At 40.4% G+C, this 20,817-nt stretch overlaps 1 protein-coding gene across 1 annotated transcript in view; it reads right to left on the bottom strand.

Annotated features, from left to right (window-relative positions):
* stxbp5a (syntaxin binding protein 5a (tomosyn)) overlaps positions 1-20,817 on the bottom strand; it is a 96,431-nt gene that overhangs the window by 29,064 nt on the left and 46,550 nt on the right. Inside the window, 2 exon segments of the mRNA XM_032542675.1 lie at positions 10,318-10,401; positions 11,227-11,290. Coding sequence (XP_032398566.1) covers positions 10,318-10,401; positions 11,227-11,290 — 148 coding nt within the window.

Raw genomic sequence — 20,817 nt, 5'->3', positions numbered from 1 at the left:
TTGGTGCATTCAGGTTCATCTGGTGTCATTTGGAGTCGTGGATCAAGATCAAAATATTTAGTAAGCCTGTCTGTTAAACCCAAAAAGCAAAGAAGAAGCAGAGAGGGTAAAAGAAAAAACGTCTGTCAGTAATGTATATTTAAAAAGTAAGAAAGGAAGTTCTAAAACAAGTTTAAAAGAGGAAATGCAAGTAATCCCAATTCTATTACCCACATTATATACTACTTACCTTTTCTTTAGGCCTTTAGCGCCACAACAAAGTAAAAAAAATAAAAGAACCAAATGGAGAAATTGAATCAGAGAAAAGATAATAGATATATAGAGAAGAATACGGAGTGACAGGAAAGAGTTAGAGAGATGAGGCCCGCTCTGTCCTTTTATCTTCCACGTCATCTTAACAGTCTTGTTGCTGTTGTAATCCCAGCTCACAATCATTTATCTACTGACAAGCAATCGTTGAAAACAAAAACACATCTTGCTCAAAGTATGATCGTAAAGGGCAACCTTGCTTATGGATGCCCATTTCATAGCTCATAATTTAACACAGCAAAACGTTAGGACAGTAAGTGAATACGACAAAGACGCACCAAATCTGTGTGAAGCTCCCAAAAGCTTTCCGAGCAGTTTCATGACGCTTGTCAAATTAATTTTCGCCCAGAGGCACGTTCTTACCCGAATACCTGCAGCCTCAGTAATATGTCGCACCACGAGCCCAGTGCTTTGTCAGGGGAAATATCCTTTCAGAGACAATGATTGGACATATTCTCTGCCGTATTAGGTAAAACCTTTTCTTAAAAAAAAAAAATGCTTCTTTGTCATGCTTCTACATTTCTTTCCACCTCGCACTCTTTAATATTCAAGCTAAAGCTCCACTTTTTGTGTGCACTTGCCACTAGTTTTCCTCACCTCCTTCCATCACATCGCTCATCTGACCAGAATGATTACCTGGCTGTCAATGCCGATGTGAGCATTCGGTCAGGTTAAGTCAATCTCTTCCAATTGAAGCTGCTATTTATTTAGGTGTATATCAATTTCGCCTTCGGTGTGTCATTAATCATAAATGGTGCTGTGTGTCAGGCTCACAGAATGTGCTGAGTTTTTCAGAAAAAGGCAAACTGAGACACTTGGGGAACCAATGTCAGCTCGTGGCAAACCGGCCACAACAAATCTAATTGTATCTGTTCTAGAGTGAATTGTGTTATATTTATATGTTTTGAGGGGTAATGAACTTGGTCTATTGCTTGCTGGTAATGTATGTAACCCATGACACATGCATCTTGCTTTACAAGATTTGTTCTGCTTTTCCTTGCACTCACAGAGATGAAACCAATAATGTAATACCGTGGGGAACCTCCTGACGTGGGTGTTTTTGGACGCATAGCCTTGAGGATTTTCAAAGGTCTCACTATCCTGGTTTTCTCAATAAGACTCAGGTCACCGTGAACTTGACGAGACAGAACTATGTGACATCATGCTGCATAGACGCACAACTCACATTAGCTCATTACCCAGTTAATGACTCATTCCATCTCACTCCAACAAAGACGCATAAATGAAACATGACTTTTCAAGAAATTCTTTAGTTATGGAGTTTCCTGATTTCCTGTTCGTGAGGATTGTATCCTTGGAAACAATCAGAGCCGTAATGAGTCATGGTTTATGTGTCTTATCTAAGCTGTTGGCGGATGTGAGTCCTGGTAGGCAGGCTGACAGGGACAGGTGGGATGCAGTTTGTCAATAATTTGTTGCCAGAAATGATTCACAGGTGTGCATTGCCAGGTGGTGTGGATGTAGTTGCACCTGGTGTGCTGAACACAGTGTCAACACATTTTTAAATTCTGTAAAATATTTAGCATTCCACACTCTGGAAATGAGGTGTGTTATCCTATACTGCATAACTAGACAGCATAAAGCAAATTCCTGGTTATTTGGGACCCGGCATTTGGACTCATTCACATTTGATCTATGGAAAAATAAAGTTTTAATAAAGATGAGATGTGCTTGGATACCAGTGGGGGAGGGTCTAAGGTGTTTTTTCTTCATGTTGATTACAGCCCTTCTTATTTGACTCTCATTCACCCTACAGAGATGCTTTGACAGAGACTGAATTCTGGAAATCTATCGGTGCATTGTTCGCTGTGACAGTCCCAATAGGGAACAATGCACTGTGCTTAATTGGAAATTGAGCAGGCTAATTGGGACACATGGTACTCATCATATCAAACAATACTAATTAAAAAGACTAATTTTATGATTTATTACGTTAGGTCAGTTTTCCCAGACTGGTCTTTGGGGAATGAGAGAATTCAGTCAACATTTATTACACACAAGCAAATGTGTTCTCACACACACACACAACCCCAACACAAACACACTAATTCAAGGCAAAGATATAAACAAACACACAAATTGAGATTGGCAAAGGAAAATAGACCTACACATAAACATGCATATCACAACTCTAATTAGAGAAGCTTTTGCGAGAGCTGTGTCTCAATTGGACACAAAGACAGCTTGGCCCTGAAGTGGCACACACACATACACACATACACACATACACACACACACACACACACACACACACACACACACACACACACACACACACACACACACACACACACACACACACACACACACACACACACACACACACACACAGGGGCTGGTAATTCAGATCGAGTGGAAAAACATTTACCAAAAAAGATGTAATCTAAAAAACAAGCATTTGGGGGCAAGTATGTCAACAGCTATTTCCATAGAGAAATCCTTTTTGTTTTGGAACGTGAAATCCATTCTGTTTCTGTGTTTTGCTTATTATGTAAACCCTGAAAGAATTAGATTAAGAAAAAAGAACAACTTAAGATTTATTATATATTAAAAAAGATTAAGCACCATCATCAGTTATGATTAGAGCCTAAATAAAAATGTTTTTACTATAACTGAACTCTCAAAGTACAACAGAGACTTGGTTGTTTTTTAGTATATTGTCAAAAAGTGTGAGAGAAATTTGACATTGTTAGTGGTGCTAGATGAAAAATAATTTACTTTTAAATCCTACCGAATTACAAATAAACTGCTTATGATTTTTAGACCCTTGCAATGAACTTGGACCCAGGTTTTCAAGACTTTTTAGCCAGGCTAGCGTCATGGCTATCGAGATGGTAATGCTGGTCTGACTGAAAAAAATCTCACCCAGACCCCCTTAAGTCCGGGCTGAATGTTTACAATTTTAGGCTCCTCCCCTGGCTTAAAGGTGTCTAAACCCCCTTTTGCTAGTTTGACGGGAGAAAAAGGGTCCATGCACCAGGCGAATGGTTCCAAAGGCTTGTACTTAGTGTCTTTGTTAATTCATAGGTGTGTTTTTGGCGTAACATGCAATAAACCAATCAGAGTGTCATCTCCCATTCCCTTAAGCAGACTGATACACCCACGGTGTAAGAAGGAGAGGTACCGCAGGTCATTCATCCCGGCCGCTGTCAGACTCTACAACACCTGCACCACCTGATAGTGTTGTAGTTTCTGTTCCTGTTTTTCATTTAGTCCACACACTGTATAATGCTCTGCATAACTTTATCTGTATTTATATTTTTCCATTACAAGTACTTACTTTTCAATATTATTTATGGTCACAGGTGAATAGAACTTATATTATGGTTTACCTGCTTTCGATTATCACTTTAATAGATATTCAACTAATTTTAGCGTCACTTACAACACTGCAATGTTGTTTCTTGTACTATGGCAACTGCACTTTACTTTACAATACCCATGTGACGCCACTTCACTTTACCTTACCTACTTTGCTTCAGTCTACCTTTCTGCACATTGCTATTGTTCACCTGTTTTTCTGTGTGTTTACTGTTTGTTGTTTTTGCTTTCATTGTAGAGAAATTGCTGCTGTAACAAAAGGAATTTCCCCGTTGTGGGATGAATAAAGTATCATCTAATCTAATCTAATCTTAAAAAGCCACGCGCGTTTTTACCTTGGCACATTGCTATTATGATGCAGGATTTGAACTGTAATATTTTTAGTTGTAATCCTTTGCATGTCTGAGTGCTGCTGCACTTCCCGGTGTGTGTATAACAAGCATAGTGTGAGCACGCTGTGCATAAGCCTAGGCACATTTTACTAATGGGCTGTTAAAATAACAATAAAATGCTGCGCTATTGATTTTAGACCAGGTATTTGTCACTTCCCGCTGCCTCAAGATAGCAATACGCCAAGAATTCACCTGAACACACCTCCCTGTAAGATCAGCACGAGCACGTCTATGGTCGCAAAGATGGGCGCAGGTGTATTTGCTATTTAAACGACATAGGTGCTTGACGGTCTTAAAATAGCAAAAACTCTTGCGTCTGGCTTTGCGCCGTGCCAGGTGCAAGATAGGGCCCTTATTTTCTTCATCTATCTCCATCCAATAATGGTTGAGAAATTTAAAACTCTGGACAGAGGCTTTGGACCAACAGAGTTGACGGTTAAAAACTCACAATAACCTCTTCAACATTTGTATTTTAGTTAAAGCTACAGCGCCTTGTTTCTGTCATATGAGGAATTTTAAGTAATGACAACAATACTGTCAGTGCATCCACATGACGCAAGCCTTCAGTGATTGCGCACCCCCCCTTACGCAGTTGCAAGCACCGCTTATACCGTCAAATCAAGGAGGACATGATAGCGGTAATATCTTTAATTTTTTATGTCCGAAGCTGAACACTAGTTGTTGTCCTTTTTTGACGGTGACGTAAAACGCATCACTCGAACTGCTGCACACAAATATCAGGACTTCACCATTTTGTAAAAGTTTTTTTCTTTTTACTTTTTCTTAATAAGATCAGTATGAAGAGCAACATTCTGATGGATAGAGTCCCACAGAGACTGAAAAGCATATTAAGAGTGATATATATCCATCTAATGGATGCTGCACCAGACTTGCCAAATGACCCATAAGCAATGAATAGTAAAGTTATCTGTCAGTATTCTCAACAGGTCTTAGGGGGAAAGAAAATGCATCTTAATTAAGACAGACTGGTGACAGACTCAGACAGAGTTTTCCAATAATTTGTAGCATTTGCTTCTCAGACAACCAGAGATTTATGACATGCGGCCATATCAAATATAGTCAGCTAAGCTGTCAACCTCACCCGTTGTAAATTTTTTAAGTGCTACTCATTTCTTTAAAAACAACTTGCTTTAAATCAGACTGAAACTACAGCTAGCATTGAAGGTTGCTTATACATTTTGGTGTTCAAATATATTACTAACAAATTAACAATAACAAATTCCTCCACATAGGAAGCTTTTGTATTGTTAATGCTTAGTAGTTGTGGGAATAAGTGCACTTTTACTGTGTTATTGTTGGCCTTTAATAATCACTCTGAGAACTGTAGGCAGACACACAATGTTGCGGTTTGTATTTGCGTACATAAAAACTCATCATAGTCATGACAACAATTTCTGCAAGAGAGTTACTGGGCTTTTGGGCAAAAAACTGAGAAAAAAAAGAGATATTGAGAAAAAGAGATGAAAAGAAAGAAAAGGCAGAAACAATGAGGCAAAGTACAACAAAATGATATAAAAAGAAAAAGAGAAATACTAAAACCATTAGGAAGGGAAATACAAAAAAACACTACAGAAAGAAATTTTGTTAAAGAAAAATTGTGATTAAGTTGTGATATATGAAAATAGGTTGACCACCAGGAGACAAAGAGGAGGGGATGGAGGGAAGTAGAAAGTCTGACCTGGCTGTGATATCGGTCATTCGTCAGTGCTGGACTCAGACCAACGTGTTGAGTCAGACGGACCAAAGTGAAGCTGGTTCAGAGTGACTGATGCTCTCTTGCTAGCACTCACTGGGAACCCATACTGCTGATCCACAGCTAATAATAGACAATCCACTGATATACCCAGAGTGGAAGGTGTGCTCTCTCAGCATTTTCAGAGCTTGTAAAAACAAAAGTTTTATTGCCGGTGCTGTTAGTCTGAACTCCGCCGGAATCTTTATTGTTGTCTGGGGGCTATGTTCAAGTTCAAATTTGCTGACATACGTGCAGTTTGACAGCAAGTACAACTAACAAAAGCTGCCTTCATTCAGTAATACCCATTTCATGTTTTCCCTTATATGCACCACTTGATGACGTTGCGTAAGAAAGTGTGTAAGAATAAGAATTGTTACAAATGTGCCAGGAGCCGACATTACTCACAATAAACATTTATCTCTACCCTTCGAAATCCAAGACTATAGACCGACTTTCACGTGTTTAAACACCCACACATTTAAGTCAAAGGTAAAATATTCTTTAAGACATGCTTATTCTAAAGTCTGAATCCATCACTGCATGGTCTGCTGTTGAAATGGAGAAGAGGAAAGGCTTCCTCGTTCATTTCAGTCGACAACTTTGACACTTGTTGGCAAGCTTCTAGGCAAATAGCGTTTGAATAAAAGCACATAGAAGGAAAAAGAGCGCACAGCATGAAGAATATAGTTTGACAGACTTAATATCTGTAAACACTTATTTCACCCTACAGTATTGTCAGCAGCAGAAACTAAACAGCGATTGAGTTCGCACACGTTTATGATTATGTCAAATAATTCCAATTGTGCTAACCAATCCAGGCAATATCAGTGACTTATAATTATTTGTTAATGTTAATTAAGTTATTTGTAATGGCAGAAACAACCTAAGAAATGCAAAACATCAATATCTTCGACTTAAATTAGATTTTGATTATGTAAGTGAATATCATACCACACTAATATCAAGATTAGGGTTGGGTGTTTATGGTTGTTTGTTGCCGTTTGTGGTTTCTAAATATATAAACAAAAAAGATTAGGGCTAGGTATCGTTAAAAAAAAAGTCGATACTGGTATCAATACCGGGAATTCCATAGCGGTTCCTGAATGATACTTTTTTTGCGACTAATTTTATAAAGTCCATTTAAACAAAAAGAAATTAAAGCACACAAATCTTTTTATTTATTTTTCGACTGTCTCTGTGCATAAAGTGGAGAGAAAGTCTCTATGACGTGTAACGTTGGACAGCCAATCACCAGCATTATTAGATCTTGGTAGAAGCATGCTGCATGCTTACTGGCTCACTGACGCTGATAAGATTTACTCCTTTGGTACTGAATGACAAGACTTTTTTTACGATACTAAGCAGGCAATTCGGTCTGTGCCTAAAAAGTACTGAATTTGCTACCCAGCCCTAATCAAGATCATATTTATTTTGTCCTTACCACACACCCTAACCCTCAGAAAAAGCCTTGGTGTCTTCATCTTCCACATCAAATACTCCTTATTCCGTTTAATTTGTCTACAGCCCTGTCCACAACAGTAATAACAGAAAAGTCACGGCCCAATCAAAACCACATCTCACTAGTAATGCCCCAAAAAAGAACACAAGGGTTGTCTTCAATGCCCCTGAAGGCTTGTCTAAAGCCATATTAAATTTTAAATATATCTGACTCTAATAACCATTTGGATGTATTAGCCAGGGGAATAACCCAAAGACATTCCAAAAGAGAGGAAAGAACGATTTATTGTTGCAGGCTATTTCTCTTTGTCAGTGGACTGTATATCATGGTGAGCGAAAGGAGGAGCAGTCCCTGCCCACTCAACCCCTGATCTCTGGAGAGGTCTAACCATAGGGGTTTGGAGAGAAAAGATGAGCTCCCTTAGGAGATTCAATACTAGAGACTGTAATACCCTGGGAGCAGCGGGAGGATATTAGCTTATCTGAGAGAGGGGGACAGGGCAAAGGCAAAGAGAGAGTGAGAAAGAGAGTGTGTGAGAGAGAGAGAGAGAGAGAGAGAGAGAGAGAGAGAGAGAGAAAAAAAGAGAGAAAACCAAACAGATTGAACATACAAATCCACTCATACTTTTGTGTCTATGGAGTCCTCTGGGACTCTTGTTATCTTAGCGCGCTTACAGCACCACAGCACTGCGAATAAGGTAAGCACCAGCATCTCATTATCTTAAACGGGCGGTAAGGGTCTGTATTTAAGCACTACGGATAACACTGTATGACCATGTACATGCTGAACGTGTGTGTGTGTGTGTGTGTGTGTGTGTGTGTGTGTGTGTGTGCATGTCTGCCCATAACCATTCATTCGGCTGACACCTCAATGACAAGTTTATGAATGAGATCTTCTATTTATAGTCATATAAGCAGAAACACATAAAGTAAATGGAAAGATTTTCCAAAACCATCATAAAGAAAGCTGTCAGACATTTTACAACATCTATAACATATCATAGACACACTCCAAATACAGCCACTACATTAGTGGGAATAAGATTTTGTATAAAAACTAATCTAGGAACAGATAACAGAAACAGTCTAGGTGTGAGACATGCCAGGTCAAGAGGGGATCTGAGCAGCTCTGACACTGTCTCTTTTTTATTGTTGTGTTGTCTTTTATTTATAGACACACTATTGCCTCTGGGGAAGCCAATAAAGCCACATGACTCAGTGCTTTCAAAAGTGGACCTTTTACAAAAATGTTGCCCTTTTTACAAATGCAATATGCAAGTGCAATCACTGTGCAACCTTGCAACATCACTCCAGAGACATGAACACAATGCACTCTACTGTATAAATCATGACATTGTTAAAACATGCATTTCACAAGCTGTTCTTCAATGAACATGGCACTACTCATATGAAAAAACATCTTCTTCAGTTGTGACTGCAGCATAAGCCAAATAGATGATTTTGTGATGATAGCTTCATACTTTATAGAAAAGCAATTCATGTTAAATGAAAAGTTTCATTTTTTGGGAAATCTGCTTATTAGGGCTCGAGCACCAACAATTTGTCAGTTAGCGAAGGCCCTACTGCTCTTCAAATGTTTCTTCGTCTTCTTCTTCTTCTTATTATTATTATTATCTTTGTTGTCTTTGAACGTATTTCTGATGTGTTTGGACGACTTAAAAACACACAAAATTTGGTACAACAGTTGGTACACTTTGATGATCTTTTTTTTAACACTTCAAAAGTGTTCAGGAAAGTCCTAAGAGGTTGAAGATGCTTCATTTTGAAGATTGTGATTTTTTGTTGAAAAAGAAAAGTTGTTGTAACTCGAATGTGCATTGTCCGTTCTGCCCAAAATCTTTCATGCAGGATAAAAAGCTTAATTGAAAAGCTTTTGCGCTTTTGTCCAACAGTGTGGGCGTGTCTAGGTGTCAAATTACCATGTAACGATACAAAACAGGTAGTGGTCTCTAACTTCATTTAACATTTACAAGTCAATAATGAGTTACAGTCAGAGTGCCACCTACTGGAAACAGGAAGTAAGCCTTGACAAAAAGCATTAGATTTAACTGAATTGGACATGGTGTGGTTTAAATATGATATACAGCAACATGTCGTATATATAGTGTGTTCTCAAGTGCCACATATGAACACAGTAAATTGGGGCACAATTTGAAATATGCAACACTATGCACTCTACGGAGGGAATATAGTCTAACTCTTGCGTGCAGTGTCTGTCGGTCATGGAATTACACAACCGCATCGACAGGAAGCAGCCGGCATCCCTGACGTGTGTGGAGTGCGAGGGCCCACTCATCGCTGCTTGCAGCTTTAATTTAAGATTGATACCACTCTCATGTCTGTATGCTAAATATTACCTAGGTATATCCAAAGGTAACAAAATATGTCTACGGCCATCTCTAGTAAACACATTTCTTGAAGTCATACTTCAATGAGCATCTTAATTCTTTATGTGGCTGGATAGCACAAATCCAGTTAGATTTGGCTGTAAAACTCTCCTCTATCAAGCCAAACCTCATCGTTATCTTCATGAAACTGCACATTAGAGCTGCTATGTCCTATACACACTGACCCGCCCCATTCTGTATCTATACTGAGATGAAACAGGAAGCAAGTCCTACTGCTTTCCAGTCAGCAATCTCTTTGTACCATCAAGAAGATGAGAGAAGACAGTAACGTTCTGAGGTGTCTGTCTGTTTATGGTGTGCGTGCGTGTGCTTGTGCATGTGTGTGTGTGTGTGTGAAAGTGTGTGCAAGTGTGTGTGTGTGTGTGTGTGTGTGTGTGCAATGTACATACACATTCTCAACTCACAAGCCTTGTCAGTTGTAGCAAACTATCTCATATTCTGGGTTTGTTCTAGGAATAAAATCTCTAACACACACACACAAACACACACACAAACACACTGTATACAGTTCAGTTCATGAATATGTGATTTAATTCCCAGTTTTTGTATTAAAAGATGTGCTGTAGATAAGAAGTAGGAGAAATGACTGTAAGCCGTTAGAGAAGAAAAGAAATAGGGGAGATTTGCCTACCTCATCGTAAGTGTAGCGATAGTCGGCCTTCTTTGATTTCAGATCCCACAGGACCACGATCCCAGCCTCAAATCCAATTATGAGCTGGAGAAGAAGAGCGACAGGCAGTCAGTGAGATAGGTAGGAGAGATGACAGAGAGGAGATAGAAACGACCCCATGATGGGTGGAAAAAGACGTAATACATCTGACATTCTCTAGCAGCATGAAAGCAAGTCAGGTATCAGCAGACTGTGGTGGCTCAAAACCTGCCCACCCTGATTCACAGGAGATGATGACAGAAAATGCTAAAAATATTTTATTTTAGAACAAAAAGTGTAAGTTTCTTTTTGAAGACTTATTTATAGAAATTCAAATTTATGTCACTAAAGCAGATCAACGAGCCCTATTTTAACTGTGCAGTGGGAATTACCCCACAAAGGTCTACGTCATGTGCTGGGGACAATGAGGCTGTATTGAAGCACAGTTTGTGATCAAATACACACACAGCATGTTCTGTGTAAAACAGTTTGGTAAAGTGGAATATAGGTAAAGTGGAATAGAGCGTGTGGTGAGTAATCATTGACTTCTCAGCCAGTCAACTTACTTATCTCATATTATTTAAAAAGCTAAGCAAATCACAGTGGTGCATGAGAAAAAATGGCTTAACCAGTTTATAGAGAAAGAGCAAATCAGTTTCTCTAACTCAAGCTTTTCATACAGTCAGAGAATGTCCATTCTCACTGCAACGTCAAATACTGTCACCAAAGTAACAACTTTCTGTTTGTGAGGGTGAGGAATGTAAATCTGTTTAAGGATTTGCTCTGTGTGACTGCTATATGAGTGAAAATGACATGTATTAATCAGCACGTGTATCTTTACGAGCTTGAGTGTATTTCCATTTGTGTGGACAGAGAAGTGTTGTCCTTTACCTTTCCTTCATCCATGGGGTTGTCACTTATGTGGACAACTGGTCCAGGGTGAGCCTTGGAGGACCTTATGAGAGAGAAAAAGAGAGAGACATTTAGGGAGTGTTTTTTTCTCTTAAATCTTTCTGACATCAAAAAAGGTCATACATTTATAGAACATGGGGAGGGTTAAAGTTGGAAGCAAATGTCTTTGAACCCGTGACAGAGGTCCACCAAGGGAGAACAGAGCTAACAATCGCTACAAGGTTCTAAATGGCTGTCCAAAGACATAAGCTCACTTAAGGTTTTGATGGATGGCTCTGTCAGGCCAGGCAGTTCCCAACTGCTATGTTTATGTATGTATGTACGTGGGTGTGCGTGTGTGCGCATGTGCGTGCGCGTGTGTGCGTGTGTGTGTGTGTGTGTGTGTGTGTGTGTGTGTGTGTGTGTGTGTGAGTGACCATTTGCACGTCAGCGGAGACATCACAAAATGCTCGGCTGCCCCTTCCTCCCCCCCTCCTGTCTGTGCTTTACCCTCCAGACACCCTTATGTCATATCTCCTCTCTCTGCGTGCCACGTGGCTGCAGAATTTACCTAACCTTCCCTGCCTTTAAGAGATGATGCGGGCTGCGGAAAGCCAGAGAAGGTGACAGCTGAATAAGAGTGACTGTTAGAGCCTGAAACATGACCCAGGGACCAGGGAGCAAGGGCAGGGATGCCTGACAAGGAGAGGAAAAGGAAGAAGACGCAACCAAATGTAAGTAATGCAGAAGGAGGCTGTGAGTTTTTTTATTTATCTTCATTCCAGACATAATGGTGTTAAATAAAGTATACACATTGTATATATTTTCAACTGTAATACATGTTTTGGATTGAAATCTATAAGCAGATGATTAATAAAAACTCCTATCCTGCATCTCTGCATCACTATAACAAAAGGCCAAAGAAGGGAAGCACCTACAAGAGTGTGTGTGTGTGTGTGTATATGTGTGTGTGTGTGTGTGTATGTGTATGTGTATGTGTATGTGTGTGTGTGTGTGTGTGTGTGTGTGTGTGTGTGTGTGTGTGTGTGTGTGTGTGTGTGTGTGTTACAGGATAGCAGTTAGTGGGTAGGCAGGCAGTCAGTCATTTGTCTCTGTATTTAGCCTGTTTGTGTCGAAGTTGTTACCTAAGCTCTGCTGCAGCTGGAGCTGTTGATTTATCTAATTCCCCTTCACTGCCTGTTACTCAGCTAACAGTCATCCACATCAGCACGCACACATGGACACACGCATGCACTCTCTCACGCACGCACGCACGCACGCACGCACACACAGCAGCAGCACAATTAAGACACGTCTTACCATCCACCCATTTGTAAAACCTACATCCATGACAAACAATTCCCCTTTCACTGAATTACAAAATGCACTTTGCATTAAAGCTTTGCTCGACTGTCCCACATGGTTTGTTTCCTCTTGTTTTTTGATTTTATGCGTAATGTTCTCCATCGGTCCCTGTGATACAACGTTAAGAAATATTTTGTTAAAACCTGTTGTTATACAGTAAATAAATCTGACAGGTACATTCACAAAGTCCACAAATACATGTTCAGGTTTGGAGATGAAGGAATCACCATGGCAACAGAGGCAGGATGGGCAGAGCGCAGACAGGCTCCCAAAAATCATCCATACTCTGCCACAAACACACAAACCCACCCACCCACACATAAACAACGCCTGCCTAACTACTTCAACACGCTCCTGTAAGCACACATTTCTGCCTGTGTGCTAATGACTCTGTGTTTTGCATACAGAGTAAAAAAGGTCTTTGGGGACAAGAACATTTGATTATGTGAGTATATATGTGCATGTGTGCCTCTGATAGCTTTTGCATGCTCATCCAGATAGATGCTTTAGTGTGCATGAGTACTACTGTATTTGTTATTATGCTCTTTTTACATTCTTGTCTTCAGCTACGGATTCAAGGTCTTTCATGTCTAACACACACACACACACACACACACACACACACGACTCCTAGAGTCAAACAAAATTCCTCATGGCAAATATAACGCTAAAAAAAATAATCTGTTATAAACCTCTACTGCAACAAATCTTTCTTTGTATATCGAATGGTCATCCCACCCAGTGATGGCCTCAGTACATAAAAAATTAGACCATTACGTATGTGTTTCAAGCACACACACAAAACTAAATGCATACACACGCACTATAGAGTAAATGGTGTATAGATTAGATTATACTTTATTTATCCCACGACGGGGAAATTCTGTCGTTACAAGTAGCAGCACATAGCAGCAACAGCAAAAAACAGAAAAACAAAACAATACACACAAACAAGTAAGCACGAAAGAAATCAAGGCAAAAATACAAGGCAGAAATACAGGCAGAAATAGACAATGAAAATATGGTAGACTGAGTAAGTAAATGCCTTCAAACAAAAGGAATTTTAAAGTGCGTTGCCATGATAAGAACATATTGCGGTGTAAGTGACTTTAAAAATTAAGTTGAATGTGTAATTAGAGCAAAGAAGCAAGAGTCGGTAGCATAATTTAAATTATATTAACCTGAACCATAAATATTGAAAAGTAAGTACTTGTAATAAAATAATTAAATACCAATATTAAGATAACAGAAAGTGTGTGATGTAGATGGAGAAAAACGGAACAGAAACTACAACATTATCAGGTAGTGCAGGCTTTGTAGAGTCGGGATGAAGGACCTGCGGTACCTCTCCTTCTTACACCGTGGGTATCAGTCTGCTGCTGAAGAGCTGCTCAGGGACCCCACATGTCATGTAGGGGGTGAGAGGTGTTGTCCATGATGGATGTCAGCTTGACTAACACCCCTCTCCCCTACTTTCTCTATGGGGTCCAGAGGACAGTCCAGGACAGAGCTCGCTCTCCTGACAGTCTATTGAGTCTGCTCCTGTCCCGGTCCGAGCTGCCCCCCCTCCAGCAGACCACAGCGTAGAGGATGGCAGAGGCCACCAAAGAGTCATAGAAGGTCCTGAGGAGATCCTACACACTCCAAAGGACCTGAGTCTCCTCAGCAGATGGAGGCGACTCTGGCCTTCTTGTAGAGTGCTTGGGTGTTATCAGTCAGTTCAGTTTATTGTTTAGGTGAACACCCAGGAATTTGTAGCTCTCCACTACATCAATGTCCAATCCCTGATGCTCACCGGTGAGAAAGGGAGTTTTCCTCCTGAAGTCGACTATCATCTCCTTTGTCTTGCTGTGTTACTGAAGCTGGTTGAGCTCACACCAGCTGACAAAGTCCTTATAACCACCTGTATTCCAGATCATTCCCCTCAGAGACACAACCACAACGGCTGTGTCATCAGAGAACTTCGGGGATTGTGCAGTGGGTGGTGTTGTGTGTGAAGTCCGAGGTGTAGAGGGTGAAAAGGAAGGGGGAGAGCACCGTACCCTGAGGGGCACCTTGCTGCAGTGCACCACGTCAGACACACAGTGATGGAGCCTCACATACTGTGGTCTGTTGGTGAGGTAGTCCCCGTAGTCCATGCAGCCATGTTGGTCCACTCCGCACTCTCCATCTTCATTCTGAGGAGCGAAGGCTGGATGGTGTTAAAAGCACTGGAGAGTCGAAGAACATGACTCTCACAGTGCTCCCGCTGTCCTCCAGGTAAGCAGCGATCTGTGCAGCAGGTAGATCACTGCGTCGTCCACTCCAATCCCAGGCTGGTAAGCAAACTGCAGGGGGTCCAGCTGTGTGCCCACCAGGGGTCGCAGGTGACGCAGGATGATCCTCTCCATGGTCTTCATCAGTGAGAAGTCAGGGCAACAGGCCTGAAGTGGTTTGGCTCCTTGGGTCGCGGTGACTTTGGTACCGGGACCACACAGGAGTTCTTCCACAGGGCTGGGACCTTCTCCAGGCTCAGGCTCGTTTAATAAGTGCATGAACACACCACAGAGCTGGTCAGCACAGTCCCTGAGGAGACTTGAGCTGATGCCGTCCGGGCCCGGGGCCTTCCTTGCCTTGAGCTTTCTTCATTTTGACTTCTCACCTATCATCTGTTTGGAGAAGTGGGTGAGGATGACTGGGGTGTGGTGGTAGGAGGTGAGGGTCTCAGGGAGGGGGAGAGGGGGTGGTGAACTGATGACCGGGGGAGAGGGGGGAGGGCGGGCTGGTGGTTCATTGCTGATGCGGGTTGTTGAAGGTGGCAGGCTGAGGAGGGGAGGGGGGAGGAGGAGAAGGCCAGGGAGGTGTGAAAGAGGGGGCTGGGGGGTGTGAAGAGGGAGGCGAGGAGCCAGAGTCAAATCTGTTAAAAAACGATTCAGCTCATCTGCCCAGTCCTTGTCTCCTCCGCTTGGCTTCTTCCCACAGCTTTGCGGTGGCCGGAGATGTTCTGCAGCCCTCTCCAGACGTCCCTAGCATTGTTCTGCTCCAAACTCTTTTCTAATTTCCTCCCGTAGCTGACGCAGGAGGATGTTTAAACAATGGGAAACGTAACACCTCACTGAATTTGAAAACATATCTTCAGTGCAGGCACACCCACACGCATATACACACACATAAAAAGTGATTCAAAGAAAAATTATGAACGTATGATTAAAAGCGCAGGTACTCATTCAGCATACATATTCAAGGGCTTAATTAATATACAAACACACATGCACACTAACACACACATGCACGGTGAAATCCTGAACATCTGGTGACACCACAGGTAACACTCTGTGACGCAGCACAGGCGCAGTCACCACGACAGTGTCACCACAGCAACATGGCTCAAACAGCCCGTTTGCTGCACGTCCATACCGTATGTGGCCTAATGTCACCTTGGTGGAAGTCTTGATGCATCATAGCTTAACGCTCATGTTGTCCTCGGGTCAAAGTGACCCGTTTTCCTCATAGACTGTATATAACAGTCTATGGTTTTCCTATATCAATGTTCTTATTAATTACTCAAAATAACATGATTGGTTCCACACAACGCTCTTTGGCAAGTACAAATCTCTACTTTTGTTAATTTTGGGGTGTCTTATTCAATTTTATAGCATTTGAAAAAAAAACATTGAAGTGTTTTTTGAAATAGTATTGAGTAAAAGTTGACATATTCCAGTCTGTGATTATCCATCAACATACATTCCTTTAATTTTAGTCTAAATAATTCCTGTTTTCTGCTTTTCTAACTCAAACATTGGGTATTATTTCCTAAAAATTAGGTTTACTGACCATAAATTCCAAAAATAAATGAAAAACTAAAGTTAATAAGTTAATGTGATGTAGTGTTGAAAATGTCAAAAAAAAGTGACAAACTCTAAAAAAAAAAAGTCATAAGTGTTGAAAAAAGGGACAAAAACATAAACAAAAGTGTTTTGAAGGGTAGACAACACAAGGGTTAATTACAGCTCATATTTGAGGCTAATTTGTTTGTATGATTCTCCACATATCCATTCTTGATTGTTAGCCTATGTTAGGCCAGGGTGGGATTTGTGAAACAAAACGAGTGGGGGTGATGTTTTTGATCATGCACAACCAAACAAAACATGCAAGTATTAAATCCTCTTTCCAATAAGCTACCATGGATAGTGCCACTCGGCAAGACATACCAAAACACTTATGAACTTCAATATTCAATGGAAAATAATCTCAAAATGAACTAGCACAACGTGATGTCAACATAAAACACAGCGCTTTCAAGCCAGAGAGCAGAGCTCACTTTCCAGCGAAAACTAAATACTTTCACCAGGGAAACGCGTGTCTGTTCTTTGGGAGTGTATTAATCTCCACCATGATTGTTTTGGTGCCTAAACTTAAAACTAAACTTAACACCAAGGCCCCTGAAAGGACTGATATCTGGCGACGCCTGTAGCCGGCTCACAGTCACCTATTGGCGGCTAAACACATCTACCAACTGGCGATGATACGACGGAGCTCTGACGGAGCTCTCTAGCATCTAAATACAACCAGCAACTGCCGCTCAGATTTTTATTATTTTATTGCACTCTAGACCTTTAACGTTACAGCACTTTACTTAGTTTGAAATAGGTGTGTGACATATATATATATATACACTACCGGTCAAAAGTTTGGAGTCACTTACAAATTTCCATGCCACACCATTATAGACATAATACCAGCTGATCTGAGTGGGTGGCTGATCTTTAATGCAATATCTACATTGCCCATTATCAACAACCATTTATCCAATGTTCCAGAGGCACATTCTGTTCACTAATCTTATATTATTATAAAAAACTAACTGAAAAAACACTGGAGAATCCTTTTGCAATTATGTAAGCACATAATGTAATTTAAAAAAATGCTGACCGGGTTAAAAAAAACAATGCAACTGACCTCAGCTGGTATTCTGTCTATAATGGAGTGCAATGGAAATTTCTAAGTGACCTCAAACTTTTGACCGGTAGTGTATGTGTGTGTATATATATATATATATATATATATATATATATATATATATATATATATATATATGGTGTATTGGTGAAGTAGCATTGATTACTTTGAAGGGGGGGTGGGCATTTTGTCCACAACAGGGGTAAAAATAATTCAGCGGAGGCAGGGATATAGCCTATAGATTAGAAATGGGGACGCTGTGTATGATTATTCCAACATAAAAACATGCTCCAGAATAAAGTACTAGGCCAGCTGTAGCCTACTAAGCACAACTAAGGTTTTCAGTACATGAATGAACAAAATTATAAAACTAAATCTCAAACTGACCAAAACAGTAGTTTAGATCCCCCCTTCCTATTGTCAGCTCGGCATTGATGCACAGAATATTGGTTACTGGCTTAAAGCTTACTGAAAGACAGCAAGAGCAACAGAAACAACATTATGTGATGTGTCGCAGTTAAATGAACAGTTATGGAAATGAGCATATTCACTTATCTGTCAGTTAAATATGAAGCTACAGCTGGCAGCCGATTAGCTTAGCTAAGTACTAACATTGAAATCAGGAGAACAGCTGACCTGGCCCGGTCATGGTTATAACTCACCTATAATTCCGGAGAATGTTGTTTTTCCACTTTGGTTTTTGTGCGGACAAACAAAGAAGAAATAACATGTTAATTAGTAAGATTAGGAGGCCTAAAATATGGATTTGGATAGAGCCGAGCTGGCTGTTTTCCCTGCTTCCTGTCTCTAAGTAAAGCTTATCCTGGCTGTGCCTAACTTCATATTTAACGGACAGATGTATGTCATCGATCTTCAGTGTTTGCTGAGCTATTTATCTATATAAACACTGTTTGTATAAGTTTATTTTCGTATTGAAACTGAAAAGCAGTTCAGACAAGCAAAAACTGAACTTAGTAAGATGAGTTCAAGACTGAAGTAAAGACAATCAGAAGCTTTTTGACCAATGACATGATTGCTTACTGATGTGAAGTGACTACATACTTTGTACTCTACTGAACAAAAAGCTTTAAATAAGCAAAGTGATTTGTAATGTCCACCTCAGGCGTTAACCAGGAAAGGTCATTGTACCGGGAGCCTGGGGTCCTGGAACCACTATGAATAGCTTTTAGGATACTGGAGGTACCAGCTGAGGAACTCACATGTGCATAAAATCACAGTACGCAGGAACATACGTAGAATCATGTAAAATTCAAACAAATAATGACAGTAGCTTTAGGGTCCCAAGTTGGAGAGTGGGAGAAAATGAAAAAGGACAGAAAAGGCCTCAGGCCAACATGTTCACGTGAACTATGTGTCATACACAGTAAGCTATTAACATGTAACCATTTCTGTCCCACTTCTCTCCGGCTTTATGTACGAAATGGCCATCTAGCTGAATTCAATCACACACACAGACGCTGCCAGGTACAAATGTATAAACAGCCTTGCATCTAATGCATACATTAAATTATGCATCATGTTAACAACGATTCACAAGTGAACTTATGGCCTTAATGCCTATAGCACTGACTGAACTATAATGCCATGCAGTTCATTATGTACTGTAGGATATGTGTTTGTCTAATAGTCTGTCCAGTGTCAGAGGTGTGAGTCATACAAACACAGAGCACTGGGCCAGGCCAGGCCTGGGGCCACTGGCACAGCTACTGCAGCTTGTCTCCAAATAGCAGGGCCCGAGAGATGATGACCCCAGTACACACCATCTTCTAGCCTCATTGCAGAATTCACAATAGAACAGATGTGTAGCGGGCAAGGCTTAACATAAAATCTTTAATAATGCTTTCAATAGAATCATATGTAGTAGGGCCGGATTATGACAGTAAAAATAAGGCCAACAACATTACGCTCAGTCCATAAAATGTCTTCACAATTGTGGAAAAGGCCTAGCGCAGGTTCCATTAAACCAAGGTGACAATCTTCAAAATGCTTACTTTGTCCAACTAACATTACAAAACATTAACATAGTAGATTTGTGATAATACAAAACGGAGATAAGCAGTGATTTGGCATTTTTGCTTGGTAAATGAATTTTCTTAATCAAACAATTCATTATTTAAAAAAAAAAAAAGATTACATTTTCTGTCCCTCAACCAATCGTGACAGCAATATTTCCAGTTCATTTAGATCAAGCGCTTTTTTCTTCTGATGACAGCATCAGAAGAGAAAAAAATGGGAGAGGTACAGAAGCTTTTGTGGACTGAAAGCATACCGACCCCACAGCTGGCAGAGACATAAGGACTGAGAACAAGAGAATCACCTCACACCTCTCTGATCTGCATCAAAGCAAACCACAGACATACACTCAAACAGATATGCAAACTGAGAGCATCTGTAACAAATCCGTGAATCGATTCCTGGCTCCGCCGCCATCTTCAAGAGTATCCCACAGAATGGCTGTGTGAGCAATTGAGGCCTGAACCAAAAGATATGGAAAGCTCATTCCCCCAAACTAATTACGCTGGGCTAGACTTTGGATGGAAACAACACGTCAATGAAAGTGTTGTGGCTTAACAAAGCTGCAGAGCAGAGTGTTAAGATAAATAATGTATAGATGATGAGTGCAATTAGTCTTTGGGTAAGTTGAGGAAATGGAGGTGATTTGGAGAGGTACATATCAAGTAATGCAGGTCATTATGGTTGCAGAATATTGCTATATAACTATTTAAACACTCGTAATTTGTAGGTATATGCCATTATATTATTGCAAATATAAATGGAAATATAGATTTTATTATCTTGGACTAGCAATATGGCACATTTGCTGTAATGTTTATCACTTCTGCAATCTGTGATGAGGAGAAGGGGATATTGAGGCTGTGTGACCTTTTGTTTCATGGGAAAGTGGAATAAGGTTCAATTATTAATTCTGATACAAACTCCAGCATTTTGGAAAAGACTAATCTACCTTTTAGCAATGTCTTGCCAGAGGTTATGGTTGATGTAAAAGGATTTGTCATCAACCCAGAAAATATATTCTAAAACATAATTTAAGAATTTCTGTATAGCAATAAAAAGGTCACATTGGCAGTTTGGGTGTTTGATTCCCAGCTCTCTCATCCTCATTTCCACATGATGAAGATTTTTAACCTCAAATTGCTCCCAATTACACGCTGAGTGTCTATGTGTGCTAACGGGTGAATGAGTCCATTATTGCAATAATTATAGGCTATGTTGGTTGAATTATTATTCACTTGCTGTACCTGCAGC

The sequence above is a fragment of the Etheostoma spectabile genome, chromosome 18 (assembly GCF_008692095.1).
Source record: "Etheostoma spectabile isolate EspeVRDwgs_2016 chromosome 18, UIUC_Espe_1.0, whole genome shotgun sequence".
Lineage (NCBI taxonomy): Eukaryota > Metazoa > Chordata > Actinopteri > Perciformes > Percidae > Etheostoma > Etheostoma spectabile.
Note: the sequence above shows the minus strand (reverse complement) of the source record. Positions and strands in the feature narration are given on the sequence as shown.